Genomic DNA, 18,820 nt, shown 5'->3' with positions numbered 1-18,820 from the left:
ACATTATAATTAACTACAAGATGTGAAGTTTAACTCCATTGTAGATTTTTAAAAACACTCTCCTGTTTTCTTCATTGGCCTGTCCTCGTTGTCATGGCGACCCCGTCTCATCTTTTATCTACAGGGTAATAGAGCTGTGCTCTTTGATGTTTGCTATAATGATCCCATTTTTTCATTTCCTCCACTTTTTAAAGATGCCGTTCTTTCTGGTTTGGATAGAATAATTGAGCGTTTGAGATGCGTAGTTTGTTGTGTTTGGAGTTCCTCCTCCAGGCGGTGAGGATGCGACAGCAGCTCCGTCGTCGTGTGCATCACCGCCAGTAGAGGGCAGTGTTGTTCTGCAGGTGACCATGTCAGAGGAGCACCTGCCCCTCTGGATGCTCCGCTGCTTTCTCCTGACATCGGCATGTGAAACATGCAGACAGCGAAAAGGCCAAGCGCTGCTCCTGTCCCGGAGCTGCAGGCCTTCGGGTGTCCAAATGATGTTTGCTACTTCATGGGATAAATAGGAACCCCCATGCAGGCTCCTGCGCTCTGCAGTGCCCTAAATGCCCCACGCAGCAGCTTTGAGTGAAAGCCCTCAGGAGGTCGTAGGTCACAGATCCTGTAAGTTTTTTTTCCACTTTTACATCAGGGTTATGTGGTGTAATAATGACTGGTATTAATATTTTTGGTGAAGTGAAAGCAGCAGAACATCACATCTTTAACCCACACAAAGAAGTGATCTGAGAGAAAGTCTGAAATAAATGCAGAATAAAACGACTTCACCTCGTTAACAGCAGCTCAGCATCGGCTCTGTGGAAAAACACTTTTTAAGGACTCATAAATCCAACTGATGGCGTTTGGTCTGAGCAGCCAACGGCGCTTAAGCAGACAGAGACGAGCAGAGAGGCTGTGTGGGGCGTAGCTTCACAGTCTTGCTGTTTGATTGTTTTGGTCGTCTCTCTTGGTCACTGAATGTTTCCTGCTGCTTAATTAATGGTGTCTGTCTTTTCCTTTTGACAGAGTATTGGGTTTTGTGAAAGGCGGTCCTGCATGTAACGCATCATTTCATGGGTGGTAACGCTGTTGTCATGTGTTAGTGGTGGGGTCCATCAAGGCTCTAGTCTGAGCCCTGCCCTCCTCTGCTTTGACACAAAGACTTAGTGTCCTCTTTGGGATGTTCAGATTCTGGTGATGCTGTCATTTTTAATCCTGCCGACGACACGCAGGAACCATCTTTCATCCTTACCGCCGCTCAGCAGTGGCTCATTAATTCATGGCTGCCACCAAACGAAAAACAACAACAGAAAGAAGAAAGCTGGAACTGGGACTTTCATGACAAACAAACCCCCTGAGAGGAGATGGAACTAGACCTGAAAGGATTTAAGTATCGTTGGATCCATCATCACTTTTGTTTGGAAAAGATACCAAACTAACAGCTGACCCAAAACCACTTAACCCTTTCATGCAGAGGTCAGCGCACAGCAGCTTGTTTCTCTATGCAGTTTTGGACACTGATGCACAGAATCCACTCTAGTGGAAACTAGTGCATCATCCTAGACCCGCACAACAAATCGCAAAGGTATCATTACCGCAATATCAAGCTGTGCAATACGCAAAAGTCGGCCAAAACTGCAACAAATGATTAAAAAAAATCCCTTTATGCATTTGACCAATCGGATGGACTCTTTTACATCATTGACCAATGAGAAGGAGCCCTTTTTGATAGATGTTTGCCTCCTATGTAGTCGAGGGTCATTCAGACTGTAATTTAAGTTATGTTGACTCTTATTTAGCAGTTGCAGTGAAAAGGAAGGTTTTGCATGTATCACTAGTTATATCGTCATCGCAATAGTGATCACTAACATGAAACCGCAGGTTTTCTTCATATCATGCAGCCATACAATCAAATCCCACTGGCAGGTCCTGTAGAAGGAGCCAGTAAAACCAGGACGGCTGACAGACCGGGACAAAGACCAACCACCTCACCTATTTCACTTTCACCTTCTAGAAAAACAAAAAAGATCTGCATCAGGTAACATGTAAGGTTACACTTTACGGGTTGTTTTTATGTTTGGAGGAAATGCAGATTAATAATCTGTCCACTCAATTGAACCTCATCTATTCCAAGCTTTGTCTCAACCGAAAATCAATGTCAATTACTCCCAAAGTTGTTCTTGAATAGAATTCAACTGCTTTATGCAGATAGAAACCATTTCAGCTTTTTTCATCCATATTTTTCGTAGGGCTCAAAAACATGCAGACAGGGTTAAAGAGGAGCTTCTAGAGTCAAACGAGGAAGAGTGTGCTTTCGGTAGTGATGAAGAATGGCGTCCAGTTCAGAGATGAGCAAGCAGAGAAGTAGACTGGAGCTCAAGTAAGCAAGAAAAGCCAGCAGATGCAGAATGCTGCACACCAACCAAGACCAGATCACCTTTCTGCAGATCCCCTCAGGGGTCGCCACAGCCAATCAGCTCTCACTGATTCCCACAAGTGGTGTGGCAGAGATTTTGACCCTTCCTGACACAACCCTGTTCTTTGTCGGGACGGGGGACCAGCACGGGGGGACCCCGACCTAGGCCCACAGTTATGACCCACACTACAAGCTTGTGTTGTTGTTTTGTGGTCCAGGTGGACCAAGGCCGCTTTGACAGCAAATATATGATACATGCTATAAGATACTCAGAGAAGAGAAGATGCTCAGTTCAGACTTGATGGGAAGCTTTGAGAACTGATGCTCAGTTCAGTAACTGTTGGTTGTGTTACCTATTCCTACGGCAGCTCCTTCCTCCCCACAGACTGTACAACACCGTACCACAACCACACACTATGGACCTGCACGGCCTATTTCATTTGTTGTTTCATAAATGTCCTTTTTCCAAGTTTCCATAAATCAGAAACAACTTTATTTGATTGAATCTTCCTTCTCTGACATATGTTTGTGGCTGGTTTAAACTTAAAACAGGTATTTGGATCATAATCCTGAATCCTCTGGTCCGTGAGAACATCTGTCTCAATAAACCCACATGTTGAGGAAAACTCCAGGTTTTGTCTGGAAACAGCAGCTTTGTGTTTCTGTACAGTCGAAGGCTTTTGTTGTGTTTCCTCACTCACTCTTTTTTCCACTTTCCAAAAACATTTCATTGTTTGGTTTTCAGGAGCTTTTTAGCTTTGGGCTTCTGACTTAGTGGTCCGAGCTGCTACTTAAAGTCACATGACGCGTCCAGACTGGCTGTGTCTGGATTCCCACGCTCACTACTTTTTTTTGTTTAAATGGCGGATATGACGTCATCGATTTCACAAAGTTAAAATCTTATTGATAGGAGCGTTTTGGGACGATTGTTTATGAGTCCACTGTCTTCTGAAGATAGAAATGTTGAGGGTTTATTAAAAAAATAAATGCAAATACATTTTTGGGCAAAAATTGTTGCGACGCAATGCATTGTGGTCTATATTCACTGATCTAGTGAGCATCGATGGTTTTTCACAGAGACTTCTGGGAAATTTCTAGGGGACTGGATTTATGAATTGTAGACTGGGACAGAACTAGAACATGGAGAAGGCTCTCTATAGCGAGTAGGGAAGGAATTCAGACACAATCTGGTGGTTTTTCAAAATAAAACTTCCTTTAGGATAAGAAAATAAAACGGGAATAATCTAAGTTAGCGTAGGTATTTTTTCTGTTTGCGGGCCGGTACCAAGCGGCCCCCACCGCTTAAACTCATGATCAACGTGTTGACATGTCCGATAACTAGCGTGTGTGTATGTGTGTGTGTGTGTGTGTGTGTCTATGGATGCATAGACACACACATGTTGCCTAGATCTGATGTGTTTTCTGATTGAATGTCTCCGGCTGTGAGACAACAGGCGATCAAACAGTCTAGAGTTAGTCGGGTTGGTTCATTGTGGGATTGTCTGTTATCCCAATGTCCAAAGATGGGGGGTGCATGGAATGTCATTGGGGAGCAGTTAGAGGTTCAGTGCCCCCTCTGAAGACCCCCCCACCCCTCTATAGGGATTGGTGATCCTGCCGTTCCAGCTTGTCAGGCTGTTTGACCATTCTTTACTTTTTGAGAAGAGGTGGTGGAGTGCATGTGGTCGTGTTTGAAGCATCAACCTTTATTGTTCTTCTCCATCTTCTACAACAATCCCTCCGTAAATACAAGGAGCCTGCTACAAAGTGCTGTTTGATTGATGGACAAAAGAGCTGCCGTGGCAGCCAGCGAGGCCCTCGGCTCAGCTCCATGCTGAATTCCTTCTCCCTGCTGGCTTTCCACACTAAGAGATATACACTTCAATTATACATGGGGACGGTGGGGGCCAAGACTGCACGCCTTCCCTGAGAACTGATCAATATTTCATCTCCAAGGGGACTAAACATATCGTGGAGCAGCTGCTGCTTAACAGCTTTACACAGCAGAGTGGCACATCCCATAATACGCAGCAATATACCATGGGGGTGACTGAAAGGCTGCAGGAGCTCTTGCTGAGGTTACCATAGGAGAGCCTGGAGGAGGTTTGCAGCCTTTTCTTGTTGCTAATTTTTAAGTTTTACTTACCCACCAAACAAGACGTACACAAACAACCACAATGTTTCTGCAGCCCCCCACCCTCCCCAAAACCCGGGCCTGTGAAGGTGTTGGGATGGAGAACACTTGTAGCTCTGTTTTCCCCTTTGACCCCCCCATTCCCTCCTTAGCTCTTAGGAGGGGCAAAGGCTGTTTGGCAAAGGCTACAATGTGCTGCCAGGTTCAGACGTGCAGAACTGAAGGGATTTGGGACAAAGCCGTTCATTCAATCGTTTTCATTTACTTGACGTTGTAAAAATAGCAGGTCACAGATCCTGTAAGTTGCAGGTGACCAGGTGACCAAGTTGCAGGTGGGGGCCAGAGGGCACCACATGCTTTTACTGAGACATCTGATTGGTAGGTTTGTAACTTGAACAACAAGTATCAGATCCAGAACGGTTCTTCTGACCAATAGAATGACTGAGGAACAGCTGTTTGTTTCCCTATAGAAGTCTATGGGATTTTGGCTTCCTGGAGCCACTTCCTGTTTGGAGGACGAGGGGGGGGGGGGGGGGGGGTCAGTTTGTCCACTTTCTATATGCAGTCAATGGTCTGGAAATGTCTGCAGGGTAAGGGACGTGCAGTGAGGAGCTGCAGGAGCTTCAGTCCGAGGACCGGCGGGACCAGAAGTTTAGCTTTTTCCTACTGAGAGCTCATTTCCTGCCCCTTAGTGAGCAGTTTTTGGAGCTGCATGACTCTTCCCATTTTGTCCTCTTCAGTCTTTGGTCCACTTTAGACAGTGGTTACACCCCCCTTATTCAAGAGTTTGAATAAACTTTGTGGCTGAGCCCCTCTCTGGTTGCCGTGACACCAGGTAATCAAAGTCAGGTGGGTTTGTCTGCTGCAGTCATCCTTGGAAACCCTTGTGATCAGCAGGACCCGGTTCAGATCCTGGTTCAGAGGACTGCTGTGTTTGAATTCTCTAAAGCCTCAGTTTCATGACTGCTGTGTCAAAACTAGGCCTGCACAGTTCATCGCAAATTTATCGTTATTGCAATTTCAAGCTGTGCAATATTGAAATCACAAAAGTTGGCAAAAATCGCAATAAATGGTAAACTTTAAATGTGCCAAATCAATCACCACGGCCATGGTGCAGGGGAAGAGCGGTCGACCCATGATCTTAGGATTACAGGTTCGATTCCCACCTCGATGCCTCCTTGTTCAAGACACTGAACCCCACCCTGCCTCTGGTGGCAGGTGGGCGCCTGTGTTTGGCAGCGAGACCACCACCAGTGTGTGACTGTGTGTGTGTGTGACTGTGTGTGTGTGACTGTGTGTGTGACTGTGTGTGTGTAACTGTGTGTGTGACTGTGTGTGTGACTGTGTGTGTGTGACTGTGTGTGTGACTGTGTGTGTGACTGTGTGTGTGTGACTGTGTGTGTGTGACTGTGTGTGTGTGTGACTGTGTGTGTGTGTGACTGTGTGTGTGTGACTGTGTGTGTGTGACTGTGTGTGTGTGACTGTGTGTGTGTGTGACTGTGTGTGTGTGTGACTGTGTGTGTGTGACTGTGTGTGTGTGACTGTGTGTGTGACTGTGTGTGTGTGTGGGTGTGTGTGTGTGTGACTGTGTGTGTGTGTGACTGTGTGTGTGTGTGACTGTGTGTGTGTGTGACTGTGTGTGTGTGTGACTGTGTGTGTGTGTGTGACTGTGTGTGTGTGTGTGACTGTGTGTGTGACTGTGTGTGTGTGTGACTGTGTGTGTGTGTGACTGTGTGTGTGACTGTGTGTGTGGGTGTGTGTGTGACTGTGTGTGTGTGGGTGTGTGTGTGTGGGTGTGTGTGTGACTGTGTGTGTGACTGTGTGTGTGGGTGTGTGTGTGACTGTGTGTGTGACTGTGTGTGACTGTGTGTGTGTGTGACTGTGTGTGTGACTGTGTGTGTGGGTGTGTGTGTGACTGTGTGTGTGACTGTGTGTGTGTGTGACTGTGTGTGTGACTGTGTGTGTGGGTGTGTGTGTGACTGGGTGTGTGTGACTGTGTGTGTGTGTGTGACTGTGTGTGTGACTGTGTGTGTGACTTTGTGTGTGACTGTGTGTGTGTGACTGTGTGTGTGACTGTGTGTGTGACTGTGTGTGTGACTGGGTGAATGGGTCGGTGACGGTAAAAGTGCTTTGTCCGTGTAGATAGTAAAGCGCTATACAAGTTTACGCCATTTACACCATTTATGGCAACTTGAACTATTTAATGAATTGAATAAATCCCTTTAAGCATTTGACCAATCAGATGGAGCCCTTCACGTTGTTGACCAATCAGATGGAGCTTTTATGTAGATGTTGCCTTCCTAATTAGACGAGGGTCATTTGGAGAATAATTTAAGGTATTTTGATTCTTATTTAAATTAAACTTTTGTGGTGAAATGGAAATGTTTGTGTTGTTTTTGCTATTTGTTCATTGTTTGGAGTATTGATCACTAATGTCGCATATCGCGAGTTTTCCTCATATTGTGCAGCCCTAGTATAAACAGAAGAGTGATGAGTGTTTGATTCGTAGTAATTGGGTGATTTTTGTGTAATTGAGTCTCAGCCAGAGAAGCTCAGCTCAGGGAATCCGACTGTCACTCTGTGTCACATGAAGAGCCGGTACTTTTCTGTGAACAGCCCTTTTTTCTTCAGTTCTGCAGACCTGTGAGGACGTTCTCATGCGGGTCTGTTTAATTCAGCTGTCATACATGAAATATGTATGCACATTCTGCCTGTCTCGTTGAAATCCAGTGACACATTGGCCCTGGGGGAGCCTGAAGCCTCTCCCCTCGTCTGTTTTCTGCCTCTCTGTCATCCGCCGCGGCGCCTCTCATTCCTCCTAAATGGTGACAGTCAGTTTCAGAGTAAGAGGATTTGTGATGTGGATATCCTCTGCTTCTGTGGCTGTGAAATGACTTCCTGTTTGCTGTTCCTCTGCATGGTTTCCTTCTGAAGGCCCTGCCGGTTTCTCCGACATGCTTCATGTTATCAATTCAAACCTCCTTCAGAAAATAAGCTGGCTTTCATGAAGTCTGGAGCCTGAATCTGGCTGCTTCCTAAACTAGCCTTTACTCACATTCCTGACGTGCGAGCGGCTCTGGCAGACATGCACACTCGGGGAACTGACCTGTTATCCGAGTCCCAGGTTAGCCAAGCCGGAGCTCCCATGACTCCCAGCAAGTATGTTGGCTAAATGGAAATTCTCTGTTTGCTTTTCCGTTGGGAGGTTGAACAAGTCAATTACACTCTAGTTGCTCGTAGACCTCTGTGCTCCTTTTTCCCTGCACCTGTGATTCCTCATTCAGAGACTTCTATGTTCAGATCAGCCATGAGGAGGTAGTAAACATTACTTTCTGTGTTTAGGCAGGGAAACGCTGACAGTGTTTGTGTACCGTTACCCAACCTTCACTCTCTGTGACTCTGCTATTTTAAAGAGGTGAAGTCCTCTGGCATCGTCTGAATAGAAATGTCCTCAGATGGAAAGCTTTGATCTATTCTATCTATATTTGATCTATACGTAAATTCAGTGCAATGGCACAGTGACAAAAGTGTCAAGTCAACTGTTTTATTATTATTCTCTAAGCATAGAAATGTAATGAGGAGAAAGAATGCTGATCTGCATCCAAAGAACACCAGACCTGCTGTAAAGCATGGGGGTGGAAGCATCATAGTTTGGGACTGTTTTTCACCAAAGGGACCAGGACCGTGTAAAGGAGAGAATGAATGGGGCCGTTTATGGTCAGATTTTGGGTGGAAACCTCCTTCCATCAGCACTGAAGATGAAACATGGCTGGGTCTGTCAGCAGGACAACATCCCAAACACGCGTTGCCCGGGAAACGAAGGAGGGGCTTCATAAGAAACAGTTCAAGGTCCTGGAGGGGCCTAGCTAGTCTCCAGATCTCAACCCTGTAGAAATTCTTGGCGGGGGGGTTGTGTTGCTCAGCAACAGCCCCAAAACAAATCTGAAACTCTGTGTGAATTTCAAAGTAAAAAATAGGAAAAGAAAAAGAAGTTTGATCTTTTCAGAGTTTTAGAGTTTATAAAACAGGCCTGTTTCATAACAAAAGAGCTTTTAGTGCTTTTGGTTCCTTACCTTTATCAACAGATCATTAATCAGGTCGACTCGTGTGGCTTTAAAAACATCTCCCTTCCATCTGATAACATTAAATGAGCTCATATTTCACCTAAATTACCTGAACACTAGATTTCTTCCGACCCACACAGTAACTTCACACATAAGCCTGGAGACTTTGGACACAACCTCCAGTCACTGGTGACTGAGATGCTGGATCTAAATTGATGGTTGAACGTGGATCTGGTTCTGCTGCCAGATGTCCTGGACTTCTTCTTCTGTAGGTGTGAAAGCCTTTCTCATGTCCTCTGCATGCAGGTCCTGTACTTCCACACATCTCTGCTGGTCCCTGGCATCCTGGTGGTTTTGGAGTTGGTGTCCATCTCAACCAAACGGGACGGCTCCCATCAGGCCGTGGGGAGGGGCTTCGCGGTTCTGGAGCTGCTGTCCAGCGGTCCACAGGCTCCTCCTGTATACGGCGAGAGAAGGTGCTTTTCTCAGTCCAGACCTCACCTGGCTAAGGTGGAACACGTGTTTACAGTGAAGGAGGAGGATTCTGTCTGGACTTTAGCCTGAAAGATCAGCAGTTCTTTAGTTTTGCCTGTTATACCTGCTTCATGCTGTTTAGTTCAAAGGTTTCTGTTACAAATGTAGCTAGAACTGGAAGGAGCTGCATTTCCAGAAGAAAATGCAGGGTTGAATGCTGAACTGGCATTCAATGGCTGAACTGTCCTGGAAAATCCTGGAATATCTTGAAAGGTTCAAGGATTTGAAAGACTAAAAGTCACAGCTGAAAGGAATAAGATGAAAGTTCTGAACATGTAATAGTAGAATGGTTAAAATAGGTGAAAGATCGAAGAAATTTGAAATTTCAAAACTGATGTTGAAGTCCAAAGCCTTGTGAGCATTTCAATCTTCGAACGGTGTCTCTAGCTGAAAGCATGTTGAAGTTATAATGGTTGAAAGAAACAAAGGTTTTCAAAGTGTGCCTAATGGAGCAAAAATCTTGGAAAATCCTGGAATATTCCAGGAGATCTCATAAATTTCAAGGATTTGAAGGAACAAAGGTCATAGCTGGAATAAGCTGAAAGAGCTGAACATTTGAATAGTTGAATGGTTAAAATAGATGAAAAACTGTAGGAGGAGCTAAGAGACAAAACATGGAGGAAGATACTGGAATAAAGAAAGAGAAACAGGAAAACAATGATTGGATGAAGGTTTTATAGCTTCAACCAATAAAGAGTGATGTTAAACATTATATTTGATCTTGATGACTTATTTTCCTTTCAGGCTGAATCTACATCATGGGACCCCGCGAGGCCTTCTGCACCCACAGCTGAGGGACGCCGCCGACTGTAAGAACCGCCGACGTTCTTCCTTCATTTCTGACAAGACAGAAACCAGGAGAACCTGCTAGAAAACAGGATTTAAACTCAGAGACTCCAACCTTCCAGTGTGGTTGAAGAGCGTGCACCAAGATGTGTCTGATCCTAAACTGTAATTCTGCAAACTTTAAGCTGAAATGAGTTTATAGAAAACAATAATGACGTATTCATTCACTGTGTCATTTGTAAGCCTGATATCATGCAGAGGACTTTTATTGTCCCATCTTTGCTGGCTTTAAAACCCACGCTGCCCCCCCAGTGTGAGTAATTCTGCGCTCAGTGAGAGACGGAGCTTCTGCCTTAGTTATCATGTCACATGAATATTAGAAAACCCATCTCCAGGACTCTTCTGCCAGCTGAATTATTAACCAAATGCCTGTTGTTTGGTGAAATGTTGCTTCTCTGCTGTGTGAAGGAGAAAATAATGTCATGGTTGACGTTTCTGCACGCTGGCGGCAGGGGGCCGTCCCTGCATCCACTGCTGCATGTGAGAGCCAACAAACCTGCTGAGCAGCTATGGAGATAATTATCAGAGGGTCGTTTGTGTCAGTGGGGGGGCGGCAGGTGCACATCTTTGGGCTAAGTAATGGTTTTCCAGTGGACCGGTTGGGGGTTCAAATCCAGGCTTGACTATAAGTGTCTCTTTGGGCTGAAACCCACATTCCGTTCAGATCATAGACTGTAAGAACAACGGACAGCTCAGCCCCCCCCCGTGTTCCCAAACAGGAAGTGGCTCCAAGAAGCCAAAATCCAGTCAACTTCTATAGAGAAGCAGACAGGTTGTACTCGTTCTGTGGGTCAGAAGAACCGTTCTGCATCTGATACCTTCTTCCTAACTTCTTCCTTCTAGTCCTCATGTTTTTAAAGATAGTTTTTCTTTATGGCATGTTATATAAGTTATTAACTGACCAATCAGATGCCTCAGTAAAAGCATGTGGGTCTGACGACGAATGTCTAAGGCGTTTGATTGACAGATTTTGGGTAGCCCATGGCAGCAGACTTCACCCATGAAAGCCCTCTCCTTCTTATTGTGACGTTCTTTTTTGAGCGTTCAATGTTCCCGTGTGTCTCCAGCTCCACACGGATGAACCAGGAGGGAAAAACTATAACAAAGTAGGAATACAGGTTAACAAATGCAAACTCACCGTTGGGAAGGTTCTCTCTCAACGCCGTGTACAATTCTCCTGCGCCGCGTTATTGACTGTAGAATGGGAGAGCGGGGTTTCCATGACACAAATGCAACAAACATCAAACTGGTGTGTTCTCAGCAACAGTTTGCCTCTTTGGCATCAAATGCCTCTGAATCATCACTGATTTAGTGTTTCTTTTTGCAGACAGCAGTTATTTGAAGCCCATTGATGGAGCTCATCTGGACATGGAGCTAAAGAACCACCCTTCACTCCTTTCTGTGGCCCATCTTCTGCCTGACAACAGCATTGTCTCTGGAGACGAAGACATTCCTGGGCCTGAGCCGTCGCCGACAGGTTAGACTCTAAGCAACCGTCAGACCTTAGCCTAAACTGAAGGGGTTCAAGAGCCTAATGTTTGTTGGTTGGTCTTCATCAGTTCAGATGGTTGATTCCAAACCTCTGCTGTAGCTTTAAAACATACATTAGAACAAAACAAACATGGTATCAACCTCTGTAGGGTCAAAAGAAGCACTTTGACATCTCATTTAAGTGAGGGTTGCTGGAGAATCAAACCATTAACCCTGTCGGACAGGCGATGCCTCTGTGTTCACTAGTCTCTGACAATAGACACGTAGTTAGACATGATGTCACTTTTACTGTGGACAAAAGGAAGAAATATTACATATGATGGTAAATGGCAACTACCGGTATAGCGCGTTTCTACCTTTTCTACCTCCATCAAAGGCCCAAAGCGCTTTACAGTCACACACGGAGGTGGGGTTCAGTGTCTTGCCCAAGGACACTTTGACGTGTGGAGGGCTATCCTCTGATCAGAGGTCGACCGCTCTACCGCTGCACCACGGCCACCCCAACCATTATTACTTTAACCTTTTTATTTCCTAGATGGCTTTTTTTGAAGAAGTATCCCCGTTAACTCTGACCAACAGTTATCGGATTCACCAAAAAGGCTAAAGGAAACTAGAAAATCCCTCAGGACTTTTCTACTGTCTTGTTTTGGGATAAACTCTGGAATAAGGAATGACAGCCTAAGATGTTTTTTTAGTTGTTTAAAACATGAATTATTGGAATACCAAGCAGCGAATCGGATGGCCGGAGACAGAGAACATCTGGGCTATAGGACCAGAACTTCTTATTTCTATTTTGTACTCTACATCCTTCAGCCAATTAGAATAGAGTATTCACCCAGACCATGGTGTAAGGGCACCTATACATCCTAACATCTGCTGCAAAGCAATGCAAGAGCGCTGGACAGCAGAGGTCATGTGACCTCCTGGTGTCTTTAGAGTCCATTTAAAGCCAGCTTTTCCCCTCCGTGATCATCACCTATCTGGATGAATAGTCACTGTGAGGAAACTGGTTTTTCTGTTTTTTTACCCACAGTTCCCTGCACACAGAGACGAATTAATAATGACTCAGAGACAAATACTTATCTTTGTGGAAGTTTTACTCCATACAAGCAGCACAGACAGATTGTACGGAGGGTTACAGACAGATGAACATGATGCATTCAAAGTCCGCACAGCGAAGTGCAGGAAGATGGGCTTGGTATAAAAACCCTGCATTTGCATATTCAGAAGATAAAACGATGGACAATGATGTGAAAATCACGCCCACAGGTTGTTGTAGCTGAGTACTTCAAGGCTAAAATGAAGATGGCTCCGAGGCCTTCACGGATGCTTAGCAGAGCACACGTGCACAGAAAAAAGGGAGGGAACTGTGAGAAAAATAGGACTGTGCTGTCTTCAAATGTAATACAAGTTTGAGATGATAATACGTGCTCAATGAATTAAGTTTGAACCATTAGTGTAATAAAAAGTTAAAGGGAGTTTCTAACTATTCTCAACAGTCACTAATCCAAGCAAACGAATGAAAAGTGTGAGGAGGTATAAAGGGGCGGAGCCTGACACTGGACAAACGCTCTCCTTCAGACATAGATGTGCAATATCAGATGTGTTTTGCTCTGTTCCTTTATCGCTCCATGAACGGCCAGACACATGGCTGAGCTTCATTCAGGAGACGTTTGAATTCAAACTTTATTGATACAGCCTTCTCAGCGCATCAGGTGTCATCTCAGACGCCAAACGTGAAGAGCTCGCCGTGGCAGAGCCTTCGTCAGAGGAAAGTCACTTCCTGCCCAAGTCGAAATGTTTGCAGTACTTAGGAAGGAAGTTTCTAAGGGGGAACGTAATGAAGTCTGACAGCACAGAGCTGTAATCAGGGGGAGTCAGTGGGCGGCATGGTAGCAGGCTAATCCTCTTCATGTTCTGGGTCTGTGAGCTGCAGAGACCTAAGCTGCTTTTAAGGAGCGCCTTCTCCGCTCAGCCTGACTCTGCGCCCGCAGACTCGGCTGCCTGAATTTCTCCTCTGCTTGGTCCCATTACTCTGGCTGGTCTCTCTTTAGTCCTATGTGTGTGTGTGGGGGGGCTTTCTCCTTCATTCATTGGCTATCACAACCCCTTCAGTCAATTCTCATTCGCTTTCCTCCAACGTCCCCAAAAGCAGAGGTTCTTGTTGACAACCGTTTCTTTCTGTTGCATTTCTTCCCGTGGTGGGCTAAAGGACCACGGAGCCGTTCAGCTGTTATCGGTTTTTATCAAACATGTAAAATTATACATAGTCTACTTTCCCGCCATTTAAATCAGAGTTTGTACCACTTTTATCACAACTAATGTTTGAAACATTCATTCCAGATTATGTCCTTTTCTTTTTTAGGAATGGTTATTCTTTTCATTTTTTCTATCCAAAAATGTTATTTCAGTTATTATGACACATTTAAAAAAATGTTTGTACTATGGATGCCACAATTGTGGGTTGAAAACCAGACCGTGTGTTTCACCACAAGCGTGTTTCTGCATCGCTAACGGCGTTCCAGCATGTTTACGTTGAAAGAAGATTTAGTATTTATGGTTCCATTGCATCAAACCAGCCGTATTAGAGGGTTTTTCTTCATCGTTACGCGTAGATTAGCAAGTTATAAAACCCATTTTCTGAACTGTTGTGTTTGATTTGTGATACACAACATAACACTGACAGAAACCTTGAGGTTTGAACCAAATGGTGAAGAAAGTGTTGGATCCTAGTTTTTACGGTAAAACAGAAGAGAGATGCAAATATCTGAGAAATCACATGATTTGTAGCATTTTGCAGAGAAAACTAACGAGCTGAATAAAAAACAATAAAGTATCTTTTACTTCATTTGAACCCAGTCCATCCTCTGATTCTTTTTTTAAAATACATTGATCTTATTTGACCGTCATCAGCTTGATAACATTACAGACATGTCAAATACAGCCGTGTTAGCAGAGATGGACGTACAGATCTACGGTGGTTTCAATGGAAGTAGGCGGACGGATGGATGACACGTGTCAGTCACCAGGCTCCTTTATGAGATGATGAGAGAATGTTTTCCAGAGTCGACATTTCCGTTTCCACGTCTTCTTCAGGAGACGCTCTGCTGAGGCCTCAGCTGCCGGAGATGATGCCGCTCAGTCTGAACAGGCTGACCGTCTCCCTGCAGCCCTCCCTGGAGACATTTGAGAGCCGGCTGCTGCAGCTCATCAATGCCGACGGCCTCAACATGGTGAGTCCCCGGTAACACAGCACACACGCAGTGGTCCCATGGGCCTCTGCAGCTGCAGTACTGCTGAGACGTCAGGCATGAACCAGGACGAAAAAACACAGGAAGGAGGGAAGAGAGGCTGAAACCTATGCATTAATGCGCTCCAAAGCCCATTCCTCACTTTACATTCTGCATTTACATGGACTGGATATGCCAACGTGGTGAGGTTACAAGAAAAGACAAGCTAGCCTGGACTTAGCAGAAAAAGGACCAATGATCAAAAAAGTTCTGATTCTTTAGTGCTTAAGGACCTGCTTCCAAAATTCAGTTTTATTTAGCCCAACATCACAACACAGTCGTCTCAACGGGCCTCACTCATTGTGCTAAACATGATACCAGTTATTAAATACAATCACTGATGGCTAAAGGGGACGTCCTGCCCTCAGACCCTCCTTGAATTCTGTCTGCACTGCTACAAATGTACACAAAGAACCAAAAACAGCAGTTTGTCAGATTCCATCAGTCATGAAAGTGTTAAAACTTCTGGAGAAGCTGCACACCCCCATGGGGGTGTTCAGGCCCATCCAATGAGGCCGGATTTCTGTTCTGAGGAATCAAACGGACGGTGGAGACGAACAGACGAACAAGGCTAGGAGGAAACCTCCGTCAGAAGAACCTCTGGAACTGTTCTCCACCACAGAGGTGTCTGTGTGACCGTCCTGCAGGGAAAACCCCGCCCCTTAGGTTTCTCGCTGATGACCCACCCAGGTTATGGTTTTTGACCCTCCACACGTGTTTTGATGGTATCATGAAGAAAAAAAACAACATTTTGGCCCTAAAGTAACCACCGAATTAGTATTTGTAGCCACGAGCGGCGCTGTTTGGCCCGCAGGTGCAGGTGCTACCCGCCGCCGGCCCCATTACCCCCTGAGCGGCTGCTCTCGCCGTCTGCCACCGTGGTCACAGCTGCAAATGTCAAGTTCATACAAAAAGGAGAACTTTTCTGATGCTTTCATCTCCATAGTAACCGTTTTAGTTCTGTCTCACCTGAGGGTGGCGAACAGATCTATGCAGAGGTTTTTGTCAACCACCCCCCCGGTCTGTACACATCGTGTGTCATATGAATTGTCATATCAATTCATGCATTCAATGTTCAGAATATTCTGTTAAAAGAATGTGAACAACAGGGGAACGCCACTTCTGCGAGCTCGCCACACTAACAGAAAATCTACAGACTTTAAAGCCAAATTATTTTCCCCAAGTAGCTTTGACGATTCTCCAGGAGTTAGGAGGGGCCTACCACTAAAGGCAACTTGTGTTTTTGCTAAATTCAAGAAGGAATTCATACATAAAACCTCTTCATTCTTACTTCTCTGGGAACTTAAATAAGCCGAAATCATGTCATTAAAGTTAAAACAAGAGTCATGCATGTTCTCCCATACGTACAGATTTACACTTAGTATGGTTTTAGAGCACATAAAACCTTCACAGACAATCAGAAAAATGCTGACATGTTTATTTCAGACCAGATCAGACCTGGACAGTAACATTTCAAGTGAGACTGTTTTAGCCCCTGGCCTTGTTTCCATGGAAACACCCAAACAAACCTCGTTTTTACTGCTTTCCTCACCAGTTATCTCTCTGGATAAACTGACGTAGGTAACACGTTCCCTCCATCGAAATGCAAACATCAGAGGGTAGACGACAGCCTTGGTGCTCTGACATGTTGCCGTGACGATTTGCCTCTTTTGGCATTCACAGTTTTTTGTAAGAAGTGAAATGTTCTCACAACCCGGCTGAGCTCGTAAACGCTTCACTGTGTTTAACTGCAGCAAGGTGACGGCTGCTTCACGCCTTTGGCAGGCGCTAATACATGCAGGCTTCTGCTTTTAATTCTAATGTGTGTGTCGGTGTGTGTCTGTGTGACTCCAGCTGTTGTGTCATCAGCGTGAAGCGTGCACGCTGCTTCAAAACGGGTTTTCTGTTGTAAAACTGAGGCTTTATGCATGGGTGTGTGTTGTGTGTGCGCTCTTCTTTCTCAGTTTGACTCTGTATTGTTGTCAGTGTGATGCATGTGTGTGTGTTGTGTGTCATATGTGTGTCATTCTTCACCAGTGCGACATGTCGTTGGTGTGATGCCTTCACGTTTCTCACAGATGTGTCTGCAGTGAATCCGTCTGCTTGCTGGTTGGTTTAAAGTTTTTGTAGCACATTTGCTTAAACTGTGTTTGAGGCAGAAATGAAAGAAAAAATGACTTTACAGCTGCAGCCTGAGATGAATCTGTTCTGCGGCTCGCTAGTCTGACTTACCGTCTCCACATAGTCCTCCCTTATATCACAGTAGCTATATTTAGCTGGATTTAACTTTCCAGTGTCTTTTTTAAGCACTCGTCTTTCCCTCATTTATGATGTAGTTAATGCGTGTTTGCAGCATGGATGCAGTTAATGCATGTTTGCAGCATGGATGTAGTTAATGCGTGTTTGCAGCATGGGAGCTCCAGCTCCCACCAATAGCTTCCTTTACTCTGACAAACCGCTGCGACCGTTTAATGTCCTGTCTACCTGCACAGGTGACAAATGTCTGAGGCTACACGTGCTTTCAGACAGCATGAACGTCTGGCTTATGGCAAAAGTGAATATATTTTGACATCTTGACTTGTGACCAAGAGATGAGGAAGCAGAGAGATTGTTGAGGAAGTGAGGAACCGAAAAGCAGCAGTCTGATTTAATGCCTGGCTAAAGACTCTGGGAATGGAGCTTTAAGAAGTTCTCAGTTGTCCTAAAGAAGAAAAGTGTCAAAGTAGGGCTGAGAATTTGTCAAATAGGATGTCTCGCACATCGTTCCCTCAGGACTCTTGTAGTCGTTCTAAAGAATAGGGCAAATGGACTTGGTTCCTCTCAAATATTCATGACCTTTAGGTCGTCATGATGGACGGTCCAACCACTGAGTTTTTACGCCCTTTAAGTAAGACAGAAAATGTCACCACAGAGACAGAAAACGTTGGTTTTGTTCTGAGTTGGTCTTGCTTCCAAATGAAGCGGGTTGGTTGAGACGGAGACTGTTTGGATCTTCAGAAGGCTGTTCAGCATTTCTACTTTAGAAGCTGCTAGAAGAACATCGTCCTGAGGAGCAGCAGCAGGTTGGTTCATAGCCTTGGGTTGACCTCTGAAGGGTCAGTGAAGTCTGTACAGGATGCTTCTGATGCTTAATGGACGGCTTGTTAAAACCTGTATTATGTCTGGAAGATCTGTTGATCTTTCATCTTTTTCAAAGTTTCTGTCAAATATATCCTTATTTCTTTATGCTGATTTAACTCCAGTCTTTGCAGCTTTTGTTGTAGATGGAGCTACACCATCAAAGGCTGACTTCCATTTAAATTGTTAGCAAAAACTGAAACAAGTGGTTTGTCACTTCCAAATGTTACTGAAGCCTTTTCTAGAACATCAGGTGATGTTCCACTTTAAACTTCTTCTTCTCTGCAGTGAATCTTGTGTTTTTGAAGACGAAATCCTGCATTGTAGGTGGTAAACGCTCTCATGTTAATATATCTGCCCGTTTTCACTTTGAGAATATTTATTCCCAACATACTGACGAAGCTTCCCATAAAAGTAAATGCATACCTCAAATGTTCCAAAAATTTGTTTTACATCCTTTCCTGGAACAGAAATGACGGTTCAACGCTGTGACTGTGAGCTTGTGTTGACCCGTCAAAATAACTCAACACACAGCCATTACTGCCTCAACTGCTGGTAATAACCGTAAGTACATCCCTCAGTGATGTTTTCCAAATTGTGCCAAAATGGGCATTACCCCTGCAAGAGGAAAGAAGAAAATGGTGAACACGTTGTGTCAGGATCATTTGACCCTTTGGCCTTCAGAGTGAACAGCAAAGTAAGCATCTCATTGTACAGGGAAACCGGTTTCCTTACTGTGCGTATGACCATAAACCCCTTTGAATCCTTAACAACCCCTAAGAATCTGATTTCTGTAACACTTCTAATGTATTAATTTTAATTGAGAGCTCTTTATTGGTGTTGTAGTTACTAAAAAACATCATTTATCTAGGTTCAAAGATCATTTGTTGTAATCTATCCATGATTTTATTGATTAACTCTGTTTACCACATTGATAAGTTCCCTATGA

The 18,820-nt window shown here is 44.7% G+C and overlaps 1 protein-coding gene across 3 annotated transcripts in view; it reads left to right on the top strand.

Moving 5' to 3' along the window:
- Nucleotides 1–18,820, top strand: part of nphp4 (nephrocystin 4) — a 93,475-nt gene that overhangs the window by 4,264 nt on the left and 70,391 nt on the right. For all 3 annotated transcript variants that reach the window (XR_002873495.1, XM_023956270.1, XM_023956271.1), the window contains exons 3-6: nt 8,900–9,069; nt 9,872–9,936; nt 11,301–11,450; nt 14,561–14,697. Coding sequence is in view for 2 of the 3 variants with exons in the window: in XM_023956270.1 (XP_023812038.1) it covers nt 8,900–9,069; nt 9,872–9,936; nt 11,301–11,450; nt 14,561–14,697 (522 nt within the window). In the remaining variant the exon portion in view is untranslated. The remainder of the gene's footprint in view (nt 1–8,899; nt 9,070–9,871; nt 9,937–11,300; nt 11,451–14,560; nt 14,698–18,820) is intronic.

This window comes from Oryzias latipes, chromosome 7 (genome assembly GCF_002234675.1).
Source record: "Oryzias latipes chromosome 7, ASM223467v1".
Taxonomy (NCBI): domain Eukaryota; kingdom Metazoa; phylum Chordata; class Actinopteri; order Beloniformes; family Adrianichthyidae; genus Oryzias; species Oryzias latipes.
Note: the sequence above shows the minus strand (reverse complement) of the source record. Positions and strands in the feature narration are given on the sequence as shown.